Consider the following 20,967-nt stretch of genomic DNA (forward strand, 5'->3'; position numbering starts at 1 on the left):
ACTCCACTGATTATTAGGGCTTTATAATACATCTATACATACATAAGAAAACATGCTCTCCCACTTGTTCATGTATTTCAACAGTTGTGCCTATTCTTGGCCATTTGTTTTTGTACAAAATTGAGAATGAGCTTGTCAATTGCCATTAAAATGTCCTATTGGAATTTTAATTGTGACTCAATTTATATCTATAAATAAACTCAAGAACTGACATCTTTTCAATATTGTACATTCTGATCAGTGGACATTGTATTTCCTTCCATTTTCACAAAAATAGTACCATTAATTTGTGTTTCAGGTATTCTTAATGCCTCATAATAAAGTTTTACACCTTCATCCTTTGTAGGTTTATACATCTTAAATTCACTTCTAAAAGATTAGGAGGATGAGAGGGAAGAAGAAGAAAAGAAGGAGGAAGGGGGAGGACAGAATAGGAGAGAGATAAGAGAAAGAAGGAGGAAGAGAGAAAAAAGAGAGGAGGATGGAGTAGACAAAGAGGAGGGAGATGGAGGAGGAGAGAATAGGAGGAGGGAGGAAGAGAAGGTGGAGAGGGGAGGGAGGATGTAGATCAGGAGGAGAGAGGGAAGACAGAAGTAGGAGGCAGAGAGGGAGAAGAAGGGGAAGAAGATTTCATTCTCTGGTCTATATTCAAGTCAGAACACTTAGTTGTTTTTTAAGCTAACTCACCATTGCAAATGCCATTGGATAGAGAATTGAGCAATGTGTTTTGTTCACACTGAAATGAAAACAAATATAAAGAAGAATAACATTATAAAAATTCATTTCTGTCCCTGAAAAAGAACATCATTCTTTTCTCCATAAATAACAAAGAAAACTAGTATCCAATAATTATTTTTCCTAGCTTTTTTTCAGAATGATAAATACAACAAACTAAAATAATAAAATAATTAGTTCTAAGCTTATGTTAGCTCAGTAGATAATTTAAATTATCAAGTCAGACTATCTTCTTTAGAACGTTTTCTGCAAGATTAAGTTTGTTTTAATATTTGATCAGGAATTGAACATTTGTACGTGTTTTTCATTGTAGCGTACCCAGTCAGAAATTAACTTCATTAACACAGCACTCTCAAAGAGAGACCGCCAACCATATATTTCATATTATACAAAAGTTAGCTGTTCGCTTAATATGATAAACTCTAGGTCCATCCATGTTGCTGCAAATGGCATTATTTTATTCTTTTTTATGGCTGAGTAATGTGAAGTAAGCCAGACAGAGATAAATATCATATGATATCGCGTATATGTGGAAGCTAAAAAATAATGATACAAATGAACTTATTTACAAAACAAAAACAGACTCATAGACATAGAAAACAAGTGTATGGTTACCAATGGGGAAAGTGTGAGGGAAGGATAAATTAGGATTTGGGGATTAACATATACACACTACTATACATGAAGTATATAACCAACAAGGACCTACTGTGTAGCACAGGGAACTGTACTCAATATTTTGTAATAACCTGTAAGTGAAAAGAATCTGAAAAAAAAAGATACATATGTTTGTATAACTGAATCATTTTGTTGTAACCTGAAACTAACACAATATTGTAAATCAACCATACTCCAATAAAAATAAATATTTTTAAAGTTAGCTGTTCATCTGAAGCTCCATGAAAATGTCCAAGAAAAAACATTCCTGACTTATGGAAATGCTGGAGAATGAAAACGACTCTATATCCTACAATTAAACTTCTTTGAAATTAAAAATAATTGATTCCTCTAAAATTATAACATGCCCTGTACTTCTCAAAAATGTGTTATTGTTATTACTGTTAATGATGATAACAATTGTTATTTCTTGAGTACTTATTATATATCAAGAACTTTACATTAATCATTTAATCCTCAGAATAATCCTATGAATTTACTGATCTCATTTTTCATCCGAAAGTTGGAAAATTTCTGAATTTGGAAGACTTCTAAAGATTGAAATGGTTAAATAATCTGACCAAAGTCACAAAGCTAGTAAGAACTGAGTTAGAACCTGAGCTCATGTCTTTCCACTCTGCACCTCATGCTTCAAACTTCTACATTATATTGCTTTTCTCATGAAATCAGATTTCATCTTAGAGGGTGACCACAAAACATCTATTTTCCCTTCTTAATCCCAGTGGTTCAGTGTATATATTTTAAGTCTGATTCTGACAGTTATCAAATAATTTTCACCAGGTTATTTTACATTTCTAAGTCTCAATCTTCCTTTTTTGTAACATTCAGGTAAAGTCAGTTACATCATGGGGCTGATAACAATTAAGTTAGATAGCCCACTTAAAGGGACTTGCCCTTGAGAGACAGTCAACAAATGTGATTCCTTTCCCTCCTCTTAAAATACCTTGTCTGAAATCTCTCCTGCAGAAGAAGTTTAAATCAGATACTCCCCCCTCGAGAAGGTGGAGAATGACTCCATACTCCTTAAGTACAGGCTGCACAGAGTGACTTGCTTTCAAGGACTACAGCATGGAAAGGGGAAAAAAGAGTAACTTTACAGTGAAGAAACCTGACAAATACTATCTCATCCAAGTGATCAAGGTCAACATCAACAGTGATAAATCATGCTTATATTATGTACCCTTGAAACAATGTGATGAAAATGGCACTTCACCTCTATAGTTTTCCTCCTGAAAACCCATATATCCAGTCCTACCATGAGAAAAATAAGAGATAATTCCACCAGAGGGGCATTCTACAAAATACCTGACCAGTACTACTCAAAACTGTCAAGGCCATCAAAAAAGGGAAAGTCTAAGAAACTATCACAGCCAAGAGAATCTAAGGAGACAGGACAACTAACTGTAATGTAATATCCTGGCTGGAATTCTGGAGCAGTAAAAGGACATTAGGTAAAACTAAGTAAATCTGAATAAAGCGTGGACTATAATTAATGATAATGTACCCATATTGGTTGATCGATTATAATAAATATGTCACACTAATACAAGAAGTTAATAATAGAGGAAACTGTGTGGTGTGGGGTATATAGGAACTCTCTATACTAACTTCTCAATTTTTCTCTGTAAATCTAAAACTGTTCCAAAAACTAAAATCTACTTTAAAAAAAAAACCTTGTCTGAGCAAAAGAAAATTTTAGGTAAACAGCAGATTGAAACTTCTCTTGCAAAGTGAGACCACAAAATGGTGATAATATTATAGTGAATATCTGTAGCCTATATAATAATGAGCATGAATCCATCAAACACTAGCAGCCTGAGATCCTTCTAAGCTTCTGCATTTAATAGTGATATACAGGAAGTATAGCAGTATAACGATATAGAAGTATATTGTTACATAACCTAACAGGGGATCCTTTTTCAGTTTATGTTTTGAACAGGATGTAAATCTTCCTGCTCTGGAATGTTTAAAATGCCCTTCCATCACTACAATCTGTTGAAAATTCAGCTGCCAGAGAAGAGAAGATCAAGTCCCTGGCAGAGCACTCCAGTTCAAGGAACAACCATAGACTGCTGTGTTCAGTCTGATAAAGGAAGGCAAAGCTGCCGCAGAGATTAATTGATGCAGACTTGTTACTCCAAAACTGAACTTACAATAAGTGCATAGTCCTTAAAATAAGTAGATATCCTAGGCAGACAGTGTGTGACAAGGACAATATGAGTTGCCCAAAAGAGCATCCATGCTCAAGACTATCCTTTTAAGCATTCTGAATAAAGGTTTACCCCAGGTTCCCCTGAGAGGAGGAATTCCAGAGTGCCATCTGAGTCCTTGTTATGTCCTTTAAAATTCATAACATACAAATATACATACAATATTTGCTTTATTATCATTAGAGTAGAGCTCAGTTTCAACAAATTCTTTCTCACCATCATAAAGTTCTGAATTAAAGAATCCTTTTGGGTGCCATTACGTACCAATAACCTAGATTCAATAAACTCTATTTGATTTTTAGACTCAATTTTCTGAAGTCCCAAGTAGGTAAAATCATATATGTAGAACCTTCTCACAGAAGACTGTGTTAATGAAATTTGTTTCTAAGGTACACTACAAGGTAAACACATGCCAATTTGCAATTTCTGAAAACAAGTTGGAGCAACCTTAATCTTGCGGGAAAATATTCTAAGGAAAACACTATCGACTATCGGTAAATAATTTGTTATAAGAATCCTCATGTCAGGTACTCTACTAGAAATGATGAAGCCCACAAACTAGTATATTATTTCAATAAGTAAATTTAGATTTTGGTAAAATGAGACCACAACTTCTTGTGGGTTAATTAGGTTATTTGACACTCTAGACAGATTTTCCCACAATATTGTTATGCATGGTGTTATGAGCTTAATGTCAGCCACAAGAGCCTACCTCTCTCATAATACAGTTTAACACTCTGTAAGGTATAGGATGGCTTTGTGATTAAAAATAGGCCTAATATACAACTTGAACAATTAGGAATATATCTCTCCCTTTGGCATAAGAGCAAGTTCTTCTCACCCCAAAATCAAAGGTGCTAGTTCCTAATATTCCAATGAAAGTGACATCCTAAAGATCACAGTGAGGGGTAAAGAAGGTCTGGAGATATATAGACAGGGCCAGCTTCATGGGCTTGAGCCCTGTGTAGTCACACAGGACCCCATGCTTAGAAGGGTCTCTCATTTGGCTTAATGTTCTGCTGTCACCATTTTGAAATTCCAACAACTGTTGAACAAGGAACTTCACATTTTCATTTCGAACTGTGCCCAGCAAATTTCATATCTGATCTTGTATTTAGGACCTCTGTTGTGTGGATCACTATGAGGCCCAGAGGCAGAAGCATGAAGCTGCAGAGACAGGAATGTGGAATTAGCTTCTGAGACACCAGAAGTGGAAGGGCCAAGGTCTCCTATGCATCTGACTGACTGGGAGATAGTATATGCTCAAGGATACAAGAGAAAAAAGAGATCTTTGTTATCTAAAAGTCAAGAAATGCTTCATTGAGAGGGCATTATTTGCACTCAATCAAACTAATAATTCCAGCTAAGATTTTATAGTATTGAGTAGGCTAGGCACTATTCTAATTTCTTTGTGTATATTAACTCATTTAATCATCTCTAGTACTGATTAGGAAACTGAAACAGAAAAGATTAAATAACTTGATTAGGGTCCCACCATTCCTGAGTGGCTCACCCAGGCAGCTTAGCTCCAAAGTCCATGCTCTTAACATTGCAGAGAGCTTAAGGATTCAAATGATTACAGATAGCTCATTCACATGAACTCATCCTGATGCACATTTGATTTGCTATCTGTGTTAATTGAGATAATTTATGGAGATAAAGAATGATGGCATTTTAAAATAACGTTATAATGATGGCAACAGTTTATCCTTCTCTGAGTCATTTACCATATTCTCTTTTAGAGGTAGATCTAACTCTTCTTTCTCTTGGTAAAAAGATCCTTTGATTTAAGTGATTTGTCTTATGTATTCTCCTCAGGGTTATAGCACTTAGTACACATGTCCATTAGATATATGCTGAATTAATGAGTAAGTGAACAACTGAACAAATGAATGAACAAAAGCAATTACCTAAAGGCTAACTACAAGAGCCAAATAAAAAGTATAATACAATATAAGGTTTTGCTCAGGAAGAGGTCTCTAAACACTTTTATAACATATTATATTTACATGATAACGTTTTTGGGGCATCATGTTATAAGGTTATCTGTAGCATGATATTGTAATCATGAAAGAGTTGACCCTACCTTGCTGATTTCATCAAGTGGCTGGTTGCTGGCATTTTCTTTTTGGATTATGTTCATTAGATCAGTATGAAACTTCTTTACATTCAGAAAAACAAGTGGGTTGTTTATTGAGATAATTTTCACCTGCTGCAGGGTTTCCTTTTACAAGAAAAAAAAAAGGAATAGATTCAGAGTTCTGAATGAAATAAATCCTACAATGAATCGAAATCCTACAAGTCCAAATGCCACTCATTTATGGGAGCAATCTCCTGGCTGATGTTTTCATTAAAATTTCTTTGGAGAATTTAGTATACTATCATACTTCTCAGGGAAAATATGTACTTCCTCTTTATTAAGAAACATTAGTAACCATGAGATAAGTCTGCAGCTTTTCAGAAAAATGGTCCTTATTCCTACTAATTGGGTTTTGGGGAGGCAACAGCCTAGACTATCCAAAGAGTATCATGAAGACTTATCCTCCTAAAAGTACCTCTTCCACTCAGTCTAGAAATTTAAAATTCCTTTACCTAGCCATCAGTATTTTTAAAAATGAAAATATGTCCTAAAGGGTCACTGTCAGTCATTTACCTCAAAATGACATAGTCGTCCTTAGGCAGGAATATAATCTTACAAGTGACTGATAGTTCTAACTGAGGGAAAGAAACCAAGAGGTATTATCAGGAAGGTAATTTCACTTTGGGCAGGCCTAGATTACATTGGATTTAGGATATAGGCAAGACATGAGGAAATGGGGAAGGAAAAATTTCAAAACAAAAGGTGTCTGCTTTGGCCATTTGCCCAGGTCTTCCTGGCAATACCGTCTTCTCCATGACCTTTGGGGCAGGGGTCTGTCTTAGAAACTGAGAGGATGGTAAGTTCTATGAAATGATAACTCCTTACCAACTAAATAAAGCAATATCCCTTCAGACTTTAGTACTCACATTGAGGAGGAGACACATACAGGCAGAGATAGAAAGATAAAGGAAAATATCAGATATATGAATCTGGACAATTAGTTTAACCTCTCTTAGATTCCTTGCTTTTTAAAGTAGGTAATTTTTTTTAAACAATTCCATCATTTAATAAGTCCGAATTCATTTTTACCACATGGTATTGTACATGGTCAGCTGTTGAAACAGATTTCTTTTAAACAGATCTTAGTTTTAAAAAAGTCATAGATACTGTGAGTTCTGTATAAACTGGTGGATAGTAAGTTAGTTCCTTTGTTTTGACTTATAAGCCTCAATTTCACCGCAGAATAAAGAATGTAGGCCAAAGAAAGCATAATTGGTCACTCATATAGAACAGTATTATTTCTATAATTTGAAGCTTTCTGAATGGATGGGTTCAAGCCTGATATAACTGTAAAAAAGATTACTTAGTGAAAAGACTATATGGAAATCATACAAAATGTTATTAACTTTAATCAATAACTTAAACAGCACTATGTTACTAATTGCTATTCAAACTCAAAAACCTGTTTTTGAACCCCCATGAAGGCAGCAGGGGTACACAAACATGCCACCTTGTACTTAGGGGAGTGTCAATATATATTTCAACAGAAACTTTGGCTTTAGGAAAGAGTCATAATGGCTTTATAATGTCAAATAATGGCTTTAATTGTCATTTTAAGTATACCACAGGGGAAAGTGTGCTTTAATTAAATATATATACCAGTGATGCTGGTAAGGTTGAAAGTTACTCCTAATTTTGATAGCTATAAAAACTAGTTTGTACATGACAAGACAATGAGAGAAAAACAAGCAATTCCTTTGAAACAAACAAACAAAAAAGTTCACAGTGTTTTGTATCCAACAGTATGCATTTTATGACAATAACGTACAGATTGAGCACACTAGGTCTCTATATCCTAAAGAAAATGAGCATTTACATTATTCATGGGCTGTACTGAATTTTAAAAAAAAGATCAACTATACACTCACCCCTTACACAGGATAAACTGTCCTGGGCTGTATAGCTTTAGCACCATCACTAAAGTTGTTTGTAAAAGCTGACCAATATACATTTCAGTTTTAAAAATGAAGGATAATAGTATATGTTACAAGTCTCAAGTAGGCAGTGTCAAAATGACATCTATTTCTTTGCTTGCTTTGTGATCATACCCCTTGGAGGTGTTATGGGTCTCATGGTATTTGGTTTCTTTTTCTCTGCAGGATTTAAAATCTGAAAAGAACACATTAGTGTTTCATCCACACTCATCATGGCACCTGCATTGTCAAACCCTCCACAACAATTGGGTGCAGAAAACAGAGTGACCAATTGTCTCTTTGCAAAAAATTTATATCCGTCTTCAACCACCTGATAGGCTCTACATATAAAATCCAAATCATACTTATGGAGAAATTTTGCAACCACTTCTGCGCCAAATGTGAAGGACACGCCTCTGTCATTTTCCACCCAGCCTAAGACATCTTTATCAGGGTCAGACCACAAAAGATCACAAAGAAGACTTTGATCTGGTACATCAATTGGTCGAATAATTCACTGAATCTGCTCCATAGACTGAAGATCCTGGTGATAAACCTCCATGACAGCAGACTATTTTCTCATCCATGATGGCTGCTATCGGTAAACAGTTAAAGCAATCTGTGAAAGTTTTCCATAGTTTAATGTTGTATCTTCTTTTACATTCATCATAAAATCTATAAATTCTATTGATGCTGGCACATTCGTGATTTCCTCTGAGAAGAAAAAAATTCTCGGGATATTTGGTTTTGTAAGGCAATAAGAGGCAGATAGTCTCCAATGACTGCTATCCCCTGTCCACATAGTCCCCCAAAACAGGTAATTGCTTTCTGGAGGGAAAACACCATACTCAAAAAGTCGAAGCAAATCATAGTATTGCCCATGGATATCACCACATATTGTGAGTGGTGCTTCAAGTTCCAGTAGGATAGGCTGACTTTGGAAGATTTCTCCGAACTTTAAGCAAAGTCCTCTGATTTCGTTCTCCTGTAGCTGGACATTCTTACCAGGTTTGGACCCTCTCACTTCCAGCAGCCATTGGATGATGCTGTCGATGTTCAGTTTATATCTTCCATTACGTTCCCACCGCTGACCTTCCCGTAGCGGCAACAACTACTGCTAGCGCCTTGGGATTCACGCCTCCTTTCCCACACCACCAGCACAGACATGGTGGTGGCAGCGGTGGCAGGGGATCCCTGTTTCCTCCTTCTCTCCCCACTGGAACCACGAGAGCTAACGTAGGTAAATTTTTAAGCTAGATAATGTCAAAAAGTTTCTATGGCTACACAACTGTTTAAACTCTAGAAAGTTAGAAGATTTGCTGAAAATAAACAATTCAAGAAAACAAAAACGCTTAAGTTACCAAATTAACTTTTTTTTTTTTTTTGCGGTACGCGGGCCTCTCACTGTTGTGGCCTCACCCGTTGCGGAGCACAGGCTCCGGATGCGCAGGCTCAGCGGCCATGGCTCACGGGCTCAGTCGCTCCGCGGCATGTGGGATCTTCCCAGACCAGGGCACGAACCCGGGTCCCCTACATCGGCAGGCGTACTCTCAACCACTGCGCCACCAGGGAAGCTCTACCAAATTAACTTTTAATCAAGAGGAAATCTCTTATAAGCCAAAAATAAAACAATTATTTGGCCTGTCCGGTTTAGTTATGACAAAGACCCACATCTTAAATTGACTCACTAATCACACCACATGTTTGTGCCAATATGGTTTAAGATAATATACTTTTTAAAGATAGGTATTTATTAAGTAACAGAGACTCAAATGGGGCAAGAAAAGAAATTCTCAATAGAGTTGAATTCACTGAGTGGGGAGGGGTCTTCCAAATTGAGAATGAGTGTTTCATGTGAAGAAGGGGTGGGAGCGTGAATAAACAGAAGGGAGGAGTGACAGATCACCACTACTCTTGAAGTTAGCTAAAAATTCCACCTAAGAGTTCATATTCAAATTTTTCTCTATCTTACTGTTTTCCCTCCTAGTTTTGATACAAAACATTAAATAACTAGTGAGGTGTAATATTCTAATAAGATTTCCATGTGACACAGTTATTATTCAGGTAGGTAGCTAGACTGGAACAAATCAAGTTTTAAAGACATGGAGAAATTTCAGCACTTTCATCTTCCTGCAAATCCCCTCATTCACTTCCTCACATAATTAGCTTGACAAGAAGGTATGAATTAGGTAGAATTTATTAACCAGTGATCTTTAAACTGAAAAATACCAAACTTGAATTCTGTTTCAAAGCTAAGAATGTCAAGGCTATTGGAATACGGCTGTACTTGTGGGGTGGCTACACTGAGGACTTTAGAGGCCTGAGTCAGTCTGGGACTTTGTATGAGCATTAAATTCCCATGGAAAATTTAAAGGAGGAAAAGAAAGGGATAGGAAAGGAAGGTAGCATTGGTGGAAAACTTGAGCCTGGGACAGCTTCAAAGTCTTTGAACTCCAATAGCTTTCTATGAAGCAAATCTTTCCATACTTGTTAAAAAACACAAGCCATTTCCCTAGGTGTCACAGAAGGACTCCTGCTGCTACTTTCTACTTCCAGTCTACTCAGAAATACCCTGACACTGATCCTTCTGATAGGAGGCCAGTTCTCCCTGTTCTGAGGGCAATCATGAGGTACTAAAACAAGCAAAAATGAAAAATAAAGAAAAAAAAGGTTAGTGAAACATTACAAAGCAGGTTCAAAGTAAGGCCAATTTTTTTAATTGACAAAAATTCAAGTTGACATTTTCTTTCTTCACTTTAAACTTGTTTGGGTCATCCTTCAGAGCAAGAAGCTAGAACTCAAACATAATTGGCCTGCCTAAACATGGATTGAGTGAGACAATTTATATGTTGTTTCCTTAAAAAGGTGTCCACTGTGCAAGAAACAAATCCTAGTGGCATCAATTACCCTCTGCTAATAAAACAGAGGGTCACTGATTGTGTTAACAAATACCATGACCCCACTTTGCTTTATTCCCTTCCCTATTCCCTATCTTCCTCCATCATTTTATTTGGAATAGACTATTAGTTTAGTTTGACTGTTTTATGTCAACTTAATAATGGAAAAGAGGTTTCCAAATAACTGAACTAGTCTGGACCATGATTATTCTGTGAACTTTACATCTATGAACCATGCTACCCTCTTATCTGCATGCTGATACAAGCTTTCTGTTGTTATTCTATTGATTTGTTGCCTGTTGATTGCTATATATATGGTGGTTACACATGCCACTGAAAGTTCAAACTAATCAACAATAGAATTATCATTTTTAAAGTAGTAATTTATCTGCTTATGATACCTTGAAACTATCTGACCTACAAAAATTATTAGTTGCACGAAGGAAAAGGAAACTAAACTTACATCATCCATTTCTGTCTTCACTTTAAATTCCATTTCTTTCATATTTTTTATACTCAGAGTCTTCGCTCTAGAATTAAGGCAGATATAAAATACAATGTCATTTCCAAATTACTACATTAACCATGAAGAAATAAAAAGGATAAGCCATTTTATTTTAACAATTAGAACATATTTAGAAGGGTTTAGATGCTATATCCCATTTGTTCATAAGACACTGGTAAATGTGTATCTCTCTGGGATCCTCAGAAACAGAGACATCTAAATAGAGATTTTAAAATGTAATTTATCTCACCTGGGCTCCCAGCTACCATATCTTCAAGCTAAAGAGGTGGATTGATAAAGAAGAGCAATAAGGGAGAAGGCTAGAAAGTATATGGTATTTAAGAAAATTTTGTTTTAGGGTAAAGGAAGTAAAGAGGGAATCAATGGCAAGATCGGACCACATAACAATGAACCTATATATAGAAACTTCATAAAGATAGAATCTATAGAGGTAAAACTTAAATTTTTAAGAATATATTATTTCACAAAGAATTTCAAGGGAAGGATGAGAAGTGAGTAGAAGCATTATCGGATGATGAACATTGGGAAACAGAAAAAGAATTGATCAAAATATGGAACGGTTTACAGATGTACAGTAAAAAACAAAAAGAATGTGTTCATTAATAAATTATCTAGAAAAAAGTAGCTAGATTAATAAAGCTTCTGAAAAATTAAATTTTTGAGGTTATTTAACTTTTCAAATGATTACATTGTTATATGGTTTGTGTCTCATTAAATACTATATCCATTCACTTAAAAAAATAGCTCTGTGATGCACTGTATAGCTGTGGGGTTAATTTGTTTACTTTAATAGATTTTATATATTCTATTTTATAGTTCTGACAAAATATTTCTCTTCATTAAGACCAGTGCTGTCATATATCACATGTAGATAAAAACTTCTATATAAATAAAACATGAGAGTAATACTATCTATTCCACAGAAATAAAAGTAACTGGCAACAGTATATTTGCTGCTGTGTCAGAATAAACAGCATTTAAATAAGATCTTACCTTGGGAAACGACCAATCACAATAGCTATGGTACACACAACACCAAACAGCAGCCCCACATTGGCAGCAAAGCATATTGTAAATATATATGTACTGACCCATATGCCCTGAAAGACAAACAGGAAACAAGCTATGGGTCCTTTATATTCTCATCTTTCTCGTTATTGCTAAATTCCTCACAACCTTGTTCTCTACCATTCCTGTGATGAAATCTCTCAGCAAGAATATATTACTCAAGGAGTGGTAAACAGAAGCCCAGAAACACAGAAACAAACCCAGGCCCCAGCAGACTCCCAGTGACAGAGGTTAAGGGAAAGGCAAAGGGAAAAGGCACATTCTTTTTATATAGATGCTGCCAACCCTTATTTCAATCCCCAAAAAACTTTCTGTTTAAGATCTGTAAATAGTTGACTGATGTGCTTGCTTCAAAAGCATTCCATAATTACCTACTGTTTTCTCATTTGGTGTAATAATATTACAAACAAGTGTTTGTAGATTTTTGGTCATTCTCAGTAATATTCTGTTTTCTGGGATTGCTATAAAGAGAACTAAGATAGCTTATTACTATTGATACATAGGACTCTCAAAGCCTATTGTTAAAATGACTGACTCTAACAGCACAACCAAAGCCACTTTTAGACCAACCACTATAAAAATAGTTATACTTTTATTTGCAAGGGGTCACTTCTTGTGAAATTGTGAAAGCTAAAAACTCAAGGCCAACTTAGTTCTTGGGAATATTTCAAAAGATTGCAAGAAAATTCTATTTCTCCTTCAACTGGGATTCCAACAATATTGCAGTTTTGTCTACCACCTGAAATTACAATTTGCAACAGGATACTGTATTATATTGGCAATTCTAAGTTTATTTCTGACAAAAATAGCTTTAAAAGGAAAATAATTTGTGAAATCCAGAAAGTTATATTTTCTAAACACAAAATTCTGCATTTGGCAAATAGTAGACCAACAAAATTTTCAAACTCTCTCTTTTCTCCCAAATTACCTGCATTACTTTATGCAAGTAATTCTAAGTTGATTTCTTTCTGTCCCAATAGCTGTATTACCATTTTAAACAACATAATTCAATTCCATATGCTAATGAAAGATAACTTTCTCTATAATCTGAAAACAGCACAGATTCTTGGAGGGGTATAGGTTTCTTTTTTCCAGACAAGTTTGAAACAAATGTTTCTAAAAGGTATTTTTTAACTTGAAATTTTTTACTTCTCCTTTATCTGTATTATTTATCTACACTGAGCTTGAGTGGTTCTTAATGTTGAGCTATTTTCAAAAGTTAAGCTCTTGGAAGCAAATGGACAGATTTTTATCTGTAAAATTCCTTTTTGATATAGAAGAAACAAACATTTGGGAATAAATGAGAAACTATATTTTAAGTGTTCTCATGTTAAGATCCATCACCTACAAATGTAATGCTGTTAGCACTTATTATTACACCATCCTGTCATCTAATAGGTTAGACATTGAGATGTTTTTCCTCTATTCAGGTGAATGGAGAGTCATTTGAATCTTCTATTTGTACACAGTGTGTCTTTTCCTTCCCAACTTATTGCACCAAACTTGATTGTGTACCAAATAAGTCTGCAAATTTTTGATCGTTACTTCAACTTGCCATGATTGCTCTGTTTCTCACTCATCCCCTAATGCTTACTGAACCTGCCTGGGTATGGCAGAATAAGAACTCACCAAAAGCTTTATAAGTCCTGTTCCTCCTGGCCAACCTCCATGATTCAATATAGCATGGGGAACTGAGGATCCTGGTCCCTCCCGTTTAAAAAAACACAGAGCCTGGATGCCGTGATTCATCAGAGTGACCAAAAATGTTGGTACCATCTGGTTCTATTTTTAAAGTGAATTTACTCTCCCACAATATCATCTATTGTAAGCTGGACTTATAATGCTTAGTTATTTTCCAGGGCTACATTTATAACTTTGAAAAAAATATCAAATAGAAATTAGTAACATAGACAAGTAAATAGTTCTACTGGTTAGAATAAGTCCCAACACTATTCTGTAACAATTCCTATTAAAATCCAAATCCTAGATGTCATAGCTATAAGGAATTGGGTTCTTGAAACCCTTTTTTTTTTTTTTTTTGAAACCCTATTTTTTTGCATTATGGATTCTTACTTTATCTCCTCCCTATTTGGCACTCACAGCCCCTAAACATAAGATAACCCCAAAGTTGGCCTCAAGTAGGGAACACATAAACTCTTCCTTTTATAGAAAATGTATCGGTGTAAAACACAGTTCAGCAGATACTCAATCACTTCACTTCTCTGCTCCATCTGTTATGCTGTTTTGGTGATTGATCCATATTATTAAATTTCTGTAGGTCTTAATTCTATCTCTACTGTTCAGTTACTCAAACTCAGTTCTAAGCCCATCAGTAAGGCTTCCATTTTGGATCTCTATTTCCTCATTATCTCAAAAAGGGTTTTGATCTACAACTCAAAGTAGAATTATTATTAAACTGTAAAAAGTTTAAAGAAATAAAAATTTCTAATTTTTCTTTTATTTTAACATCTTTATTGGAGTATAATTGCTTTACAATGTTGTGTTAGTTTCTGTTTTATAACAAAGTGAATCAGCTATACATATACATATATCCCCATATCTCCTCCCTCTTGCCTCTCCCTCCCACCCTCCCTATTCCACCCCTCTAGGTGGTCACAAAGCACCGAGCTGATCTCCCTGTGCTATGCGGCTGCTTCCCACTAGCTACCTATTCTACATTTGGTAGTGTATATATGCCCATGGCACTCTCTCACTTCGTCCCAGCTTACCCTTCCCCCCACCCTGTGTCCTAGAGCCCATTCTCTACATCTGCGTCTTTATTCCTATCCTGCCCCTGGTTCTTCAGAACCTTTTTTTTTATTCCATATATATGCGTTAGCATGCGGTATTTGTTTTTCTCTTTCTGACTAACTTCATTCTGCATGACAAACTCTAGGTCCATCCACCTCATTATAAAAAGCTCAATTTTGTTTCTTTTTATGGCTGAGTAATAGTCCATTGTATATATGTGCCACATTTTCTTTCTCCATTCATCTGTGATGACTACTTACATGTTTTCTTAAACTTTCAGTGTTCAAATTGCTTTACACATACATACATCTTTGGTAAGTTTGCTTCATATTTAGGTATATTCTAACTATTGAGTTATCTGGACATATTCTGTCTACTGGGTGATCTAGCATATATCCACAAAAGTCTGTGCAATATTATCACTAAAAATGCTTTGCCCAGATCATATTCCAATAACCCATGGCCTCTCACTGTTGAATTCCTTAACAACTAGAGATACCTGTCAACTTCAACCACAGGAGGCCATTGTCAAGCTAAACCCAACATCGCATTTAATTATCATGTACCTGCTATATCCGTGTCACCTTTCTCAACATTATTTTCTTCCCAAACCATACCTCCTACTTACTCCAGGTTTTCAACTCCTACCTCTATGTAGGAGATTACAAATTATGAGCCATTAAAGCAGTTTCAAACAGTCTACCAAATACCTTCAAACTCAGTGTGTCCAAATGCAAACTCATTAACTTCATCCCCCAAGTCTTCTTCTACTGTCCTCTTTCAGTTATAACACTAATATTCTTCAAGACACTACAGTCAGAAACCTTGGAATAATATTTTCCTATTTCTCCTTTTTCATCTACTTGTCCAATCATTTCCAAGTCCTATCAATTATTAATAAAAAATATCTCAAATTATACCCTCTTCTCAATTCACTGATAGTGTCCTAGTTCATAATTTGCTATTGTTCCCTTAAACTGTTCTAACAACCTCCTACTTAACTATCTGCTTTTGTTATCAGCATTGTAAACCATTTGCCATACTGCTGCCAGAATAACCTTTCTAAGTATAGATTTGGATATCAGATTTAGATAGTGTATTAAAATCATTTTTACTTTACTCCCCTCTATTAAACTCCACCCAAAGCGATATAAAAATGAACATATACAGAGGAAAATCCAGCTTTGATGAAACAAGGACATAGTCACAACTCCTAACTATAAAATACAATGTAGACTTGCAAAATTTGTAAGATATCAAGGACATTGGAAGCCAACAAATTTATCCTCAAAGTTTAATCAATCATAGATTTCTCCATGAATGTCACAATTTTAAAAATTCTATACAATAATCTTCTGATAAGAGCTTTAAGTTCTAGGGGCAATAGTGGACCACCAGAGAAGAAGGAAAGGTACCCGTATGGTATCTATTTGATACTATATAAAGAAGAGCAGTAAGATAAAATGCCATTTGTATCACTTACAACCTAGCTTCCTAACCAAAGGAGACTGACAGAGATGAAACAAGGTGAAGAAGGTAGAGGAGACAGCTAGTAAAAGATCATCAGAGAGCCTGTGATTTGTGAGGCTTTATTTCAACTAGGGACAAATCTTCAGATGACATAGTTAAATCAAAGTCTTGAGATGCTCCACTTCACTTCCTACCTTCTGCCCTCCCCACATTATTTTTCAGCAAATAGCTATGTCCACTAAAGATGCATCATAATCATAAAGGAATAATCAAGGAAGCTATATATATAAATGGGAAAAAGAAATAAAGTAACAAAATAGAGACAGAGGATAGGTTTAGGCAATAAAATCTCAGGAAAAATCCCTCAAAAATAGATATGAAGAGTCAAAGAAGAAAAACTGGGAAAGAAATTGGATGGAAACAAAAATATAACAGAGATAAAAGCCATATTTAAAATTTACTAAATAGGATAATCACAATAAGAAATACATAATCAGAGATACAGTGAATAGTCCAGAGAAACCATATGCACACACACACACACACACACACGCACACCCCAAAATAATCACGGGAAAATGTACAGATTTTAAGAAACAAAGTAAATTAAAAATACATAATTCATTAAGAGAACAGAACATATATATTTGAAAAAATATTCAAAGACATATTAGAAGAAAAATTTTGTATGTAATTCCTGATTCCGAGATCACAAGGATATGTCACTCTCTTAGAAATTTGATACTAACTGTTCAACCACAAGAAATATTCTGACAATATTACCAAACTTTATGAGAAAGAAAGAAACTCACTGAGCATCCATTTAGAAAAATAAGCTCACATTAAATAGTAAAAAATTATGTTGACCTGTGATTTCTCTGCCTTATCCCTCAATGTCTGAAGATAATTCAAGGTTAAAAAGCCTGGGGGAAAGCATTTTACACTCAGCCAAAAACTTCCTTCTAGTATAAAAAGAAAACATGTTTGCACCATGAAGTAGTTCTGGGAATATAAAACACATGAGTCCTTCTTGGAAAACTGCTTTGTGATAACATACAAAATACAGCTAGAGGAACTGAAAGAAATAACTCAGGAATGCGAAACTATTTTTTTAAAGACTAAAGGTAACAACCAAATGCATTTAAATAAGGTTCCATGTTCTATAATTCAATGAATGACATCATTTTCCTCCAGTGCTGTTCCTAACTGAAAACTTAGGAGCCACTCCAGACTGATGCACTTCATGTGATGAATTGGTGATGAGGGATAACTAATGAAACCGCGTTAGTATTTTTCAACTCTATTCCTTCCTCTTGAATCTCAAGTGTTAGTTGTGGTCCAGGCCTCCTCATTTATTTGCCTGAATTATTAAAGAAGTGCTTCCAATTGTTGCATACTTCATCAGATCGATCCATCTTCCTCAAATTACTCATATGACCTTTCTAATACATAAATCTTATTCCTATTTCTCCTTTCAGTGATGCCTCACTGCCTTCATGATGAAGTCTAATCTTTGCAGGATGTAAGCAGCTCTCTCAGTCCAACCCTTTCTTAACTTTTCCAACCCCATCTGTTACTACTCTCACCTTCATGCTATATGTTCTATCCATCATTTCCTGGAAAAAGCCTTCCCTGACACCTCTCCCCTTCCATTATGGTAATGTGCTCCCCCTTACGTGATTAATGAGTTCCTTAGAAATACCTTTATCACGGGGTTTTCAGTAGCTTGTTAAATAAGTTTATATCTTCTCATTTTTCTGTTTCCATGTGCCATCTCACATATATCACCTTAAAAAAGTCATTATCCTCCAACAGCCTAGTTAATTTTGGTCTCTTGGACTGCCTACAAAATACTGTTCCTTCAAGTCTCAGTTCATATTTCAGCTCTGCTCTAAGTCTTCTGTATTAACCCAGTACAAATTAAATGTTCCAGCCTCTGTTTTTCTCCAGTACTAAGTTTTTTCTTTTGCTTCCAGGTCATATTGTATCTTGCGTCATATAATAGTTACTGTTTCTGTGCCTGCATCCTGCACAAATATTAGTGTCTAAAGAATGCAAGTATTTCTTTATTCATCTCTGAATTCCACATGGCACCCACTATTGTACCTTGGTAGAAGCTCAGTAATATTGAGACTTAAGAGGAATATTATCGTTTTTTAACATCTTTATTGGAGTATAATTGCTTTACAATGTTGTGTTAGTTTCTGCTGTATAACAAAGTGAATCAGCTATATGTATACATATATCTCCCCATATCCCCTCCCTCTTGCGTCTCCCTCCCACCCTCCCTATCCTACCCCTCTAGGTGGTCACAAAGCACAGAGATGATCTCTCTGTGTTATGCAGCTGCTTCCCTCTATCTATTTTACATTTGGTAGTGTATATATGTCAATGTTACTCTCTCACTTCATTCCAGCTTATGCTTCCCCCTCCCCGTGTCCTCAAGTCCATTCTCTATGTCTGCATCTTTATTCCTGTCCTCTCCCTAGGTTCATCAAAACCTTTTTTTCTTTTTTTTTTTAGATTCCATATATATGTGTTATCATACAGTATTAGTTTTTCTCTTTCTGACTTACTTCACTCTGTATGACAGACTCTAGGTCCATCCACCTCACTACAAATAACTCAATTTCATTTCTTTATATGGATGAGTAATATTCCATTGTATATATGTGTCACATCTTCTTTATCCATTCATCTGTTAATGGACATTTAGGTTGCTTCCATGTCCTGGCTATTGTAAATAGTGCTGCAATGAACATTGTGGTACATGACTCTTTTTAAGAGGAGTATTATTAAAGTACGTGCCAGCATAAGTAATCCCCCAAAGTGTCTCAGATCAAAGGCCCTGAAGGAGGGAGAATACATAAATAATTGCATTTCAATATGGTGAATGCCATAATAAAGCTAAACAGAGGCTACTCATGAAATAATTCACCCATATAGGAGAGGGAGAGAATTTTGGATGTTCTTGCATAGATACATTTCTCTAGAACAAGTATATTAAACATTTATGTTAGTAAAATTCATATTTTATCATTGTTCAATATAATTTAATCTGTTCCTAGCGATATCCTATTAACATAATGCTCCTCTCAATGTAACCCATTTAAAAAACAATTCATGAGACTCTTTGTATTTAGAATGAATATGGTCACTATTAATATGTTTACCCTATATTAATGCAGCATACATTTCTTAGCAATAATTAATGCTGGCTTTTCATATATGTTATAAATAGTCATATTTCTACTAGCTATTCTTTGATGAACTTCACTTCCAGAATCAATTCATAATGGAAACTGGGAATCCCCAAACCACTCAAGTTAGCTAGCATTTCTTTAAAGTTCTTAAACACATCAATCAAAATTTGACAGAATTCCATTTCTGTTTCTTATAAAGACATTTTACATTTTAATATTTTTATTGAGTTTGAAAAAAGATAGCTTGTAAAATGTAAGTCTCAAATGGCTAAAACTATTTTTTGCAAATGGAACTATTAAAGCTTATTTTGTAACATGTGTTTAAGCCAAAGATAGTAATTTTAGATCAAATTTCTACTTACCCAATCAATTTTATCCACATTCCAATATTTTTTTAAATCCCGAAACTGTATTAGCATTCCCTTCAGTCCCACGACAATAATACTTGCAAGAACACACTACAAATAAGAAATAAGTTGATGAAGATGTAAGATAAAGATTTTAATCTAAATTTAAAAGAATCATGGTATTTTTATGTCTTTGTCTTTGAAGTACTTACTAAAGAAAAGCAATAACCATTTAGAAGACTGAAGTAATATTCATTTTGTTTAGAACTAACCTATTATTGTACTTTAGGAATATAATAGCAATTCTAGAAAACCACAGGGTACATGTTATGGCATTCTAAAAAAAAGGAAGAAAGGAAAAGAAAAGTAATGAATTATAAGGTTGAATGTTATAAGGCTGAATGTCCTCTTAACTTTATAATAATTATTCACTGCCATTTGTTTGAAATGTGTTTGTTGCAAAAATTAAATATTTATATAATGTATTTCTTTAGAATTGTCTTGAGTATCAATTTTCTGGTTTTACCTGAATATATTTATAACTCTCTTGAAAAGTGAACTTGGTTATTGGGAGATCCTCTCGTGAAAGTGATTTATTCTTATTACATGAAAGAAGAATTAGAACAAGAAAGGACTGACACTGTCTCTGGATCTCTGAAGACCAGGATCTTACTCACATCACTTTAGTGCCCCAGGCTTCTGAAAAGCAAGGTAAATACGTGTACTAATACTCTGAGTCACTTTGTATAACCATGCATCAAGGGTGGCAAGTTGCATTTTGTTGCCTACTCTCTTGCCCAGTATGTATTTTCTAATAGTACAAATTTTATAAAATTCTTCCAAAGTCTACTTCTTATAACAGACTTCCCTGGTGGTCCAGTGGTTAAGACTCTGTGCTTCCACTGCAGGGGGTGCAGGTTCAATCCCTGGTCAGTAAACTAAGGTCCAGCATGCCACATGGCACAGCCAAAAAAAAAAAAAGAATAAAAGAATGTCATGTACTTCTTATAACAGAGATTGCCTAGTTCC

General features: G+C 35.0%; 1 protein-coding gene and 1 pseudogene across 4 annotated transcripts in view; both read right to left on the reverse strand.

Moving 5' to 3' along the window:
- Positions 1-20,967, reverse strand: part of SLC26A7 (solute carrier family 26 member 7) — a 190,425-nt gene that overhangs the window by 35,616 nt on the left and 133,842 nt on the right. For all 4 annotated transcript variants that reach the window (XM_029222430.1, XM_029222431.1, XM_029222432.1 and 1 more), the window contains 5 exons: positions 19,954-20,049; positions 12,093-12,199; positions 11,037-11,103; positions 5,710-5,847; positions 688-736 (listed from right to left, as the gene is read on the reverse strand). In XM_029222430.1, coding sequence (XP_029078263.1) covers positions 688-736; positions 5,710-5,847; positions 11,037-11,103; positions 12,093-12,199; positions 19,954-20,049 — 457 coding nt within the window. The remainder of the gene's footprint in view (positions 1-687; positions 737-5,709; positions 5,848-11,036; positions 11,104-12,092; positions 12,200-19,953; positions 20,050-20,967) is intronic.
- On the reverse strand, positions 6,980-10,809 carry LOC114895646 (annotated as a pseudogene).

The sequence above is a fragment of the Monodon monoceros genome, unplaced genomic scaffold, assembly GCF_005190385.1.
Source record: "Monodon monoceros isolate NGI ecotype Baffin Bay Population unplaced genomic scaffold, NGI_Narwhal_1 Super_Scaffold_14, whole genome shotgun sequence".
In the NCBI taxonomy this organism is placed as follows: Eukaryota; Metazoa; Chordata; class Mammalia; order Artiodactyla; family Monodontidae; genus Monodon; species Monodon monoceros.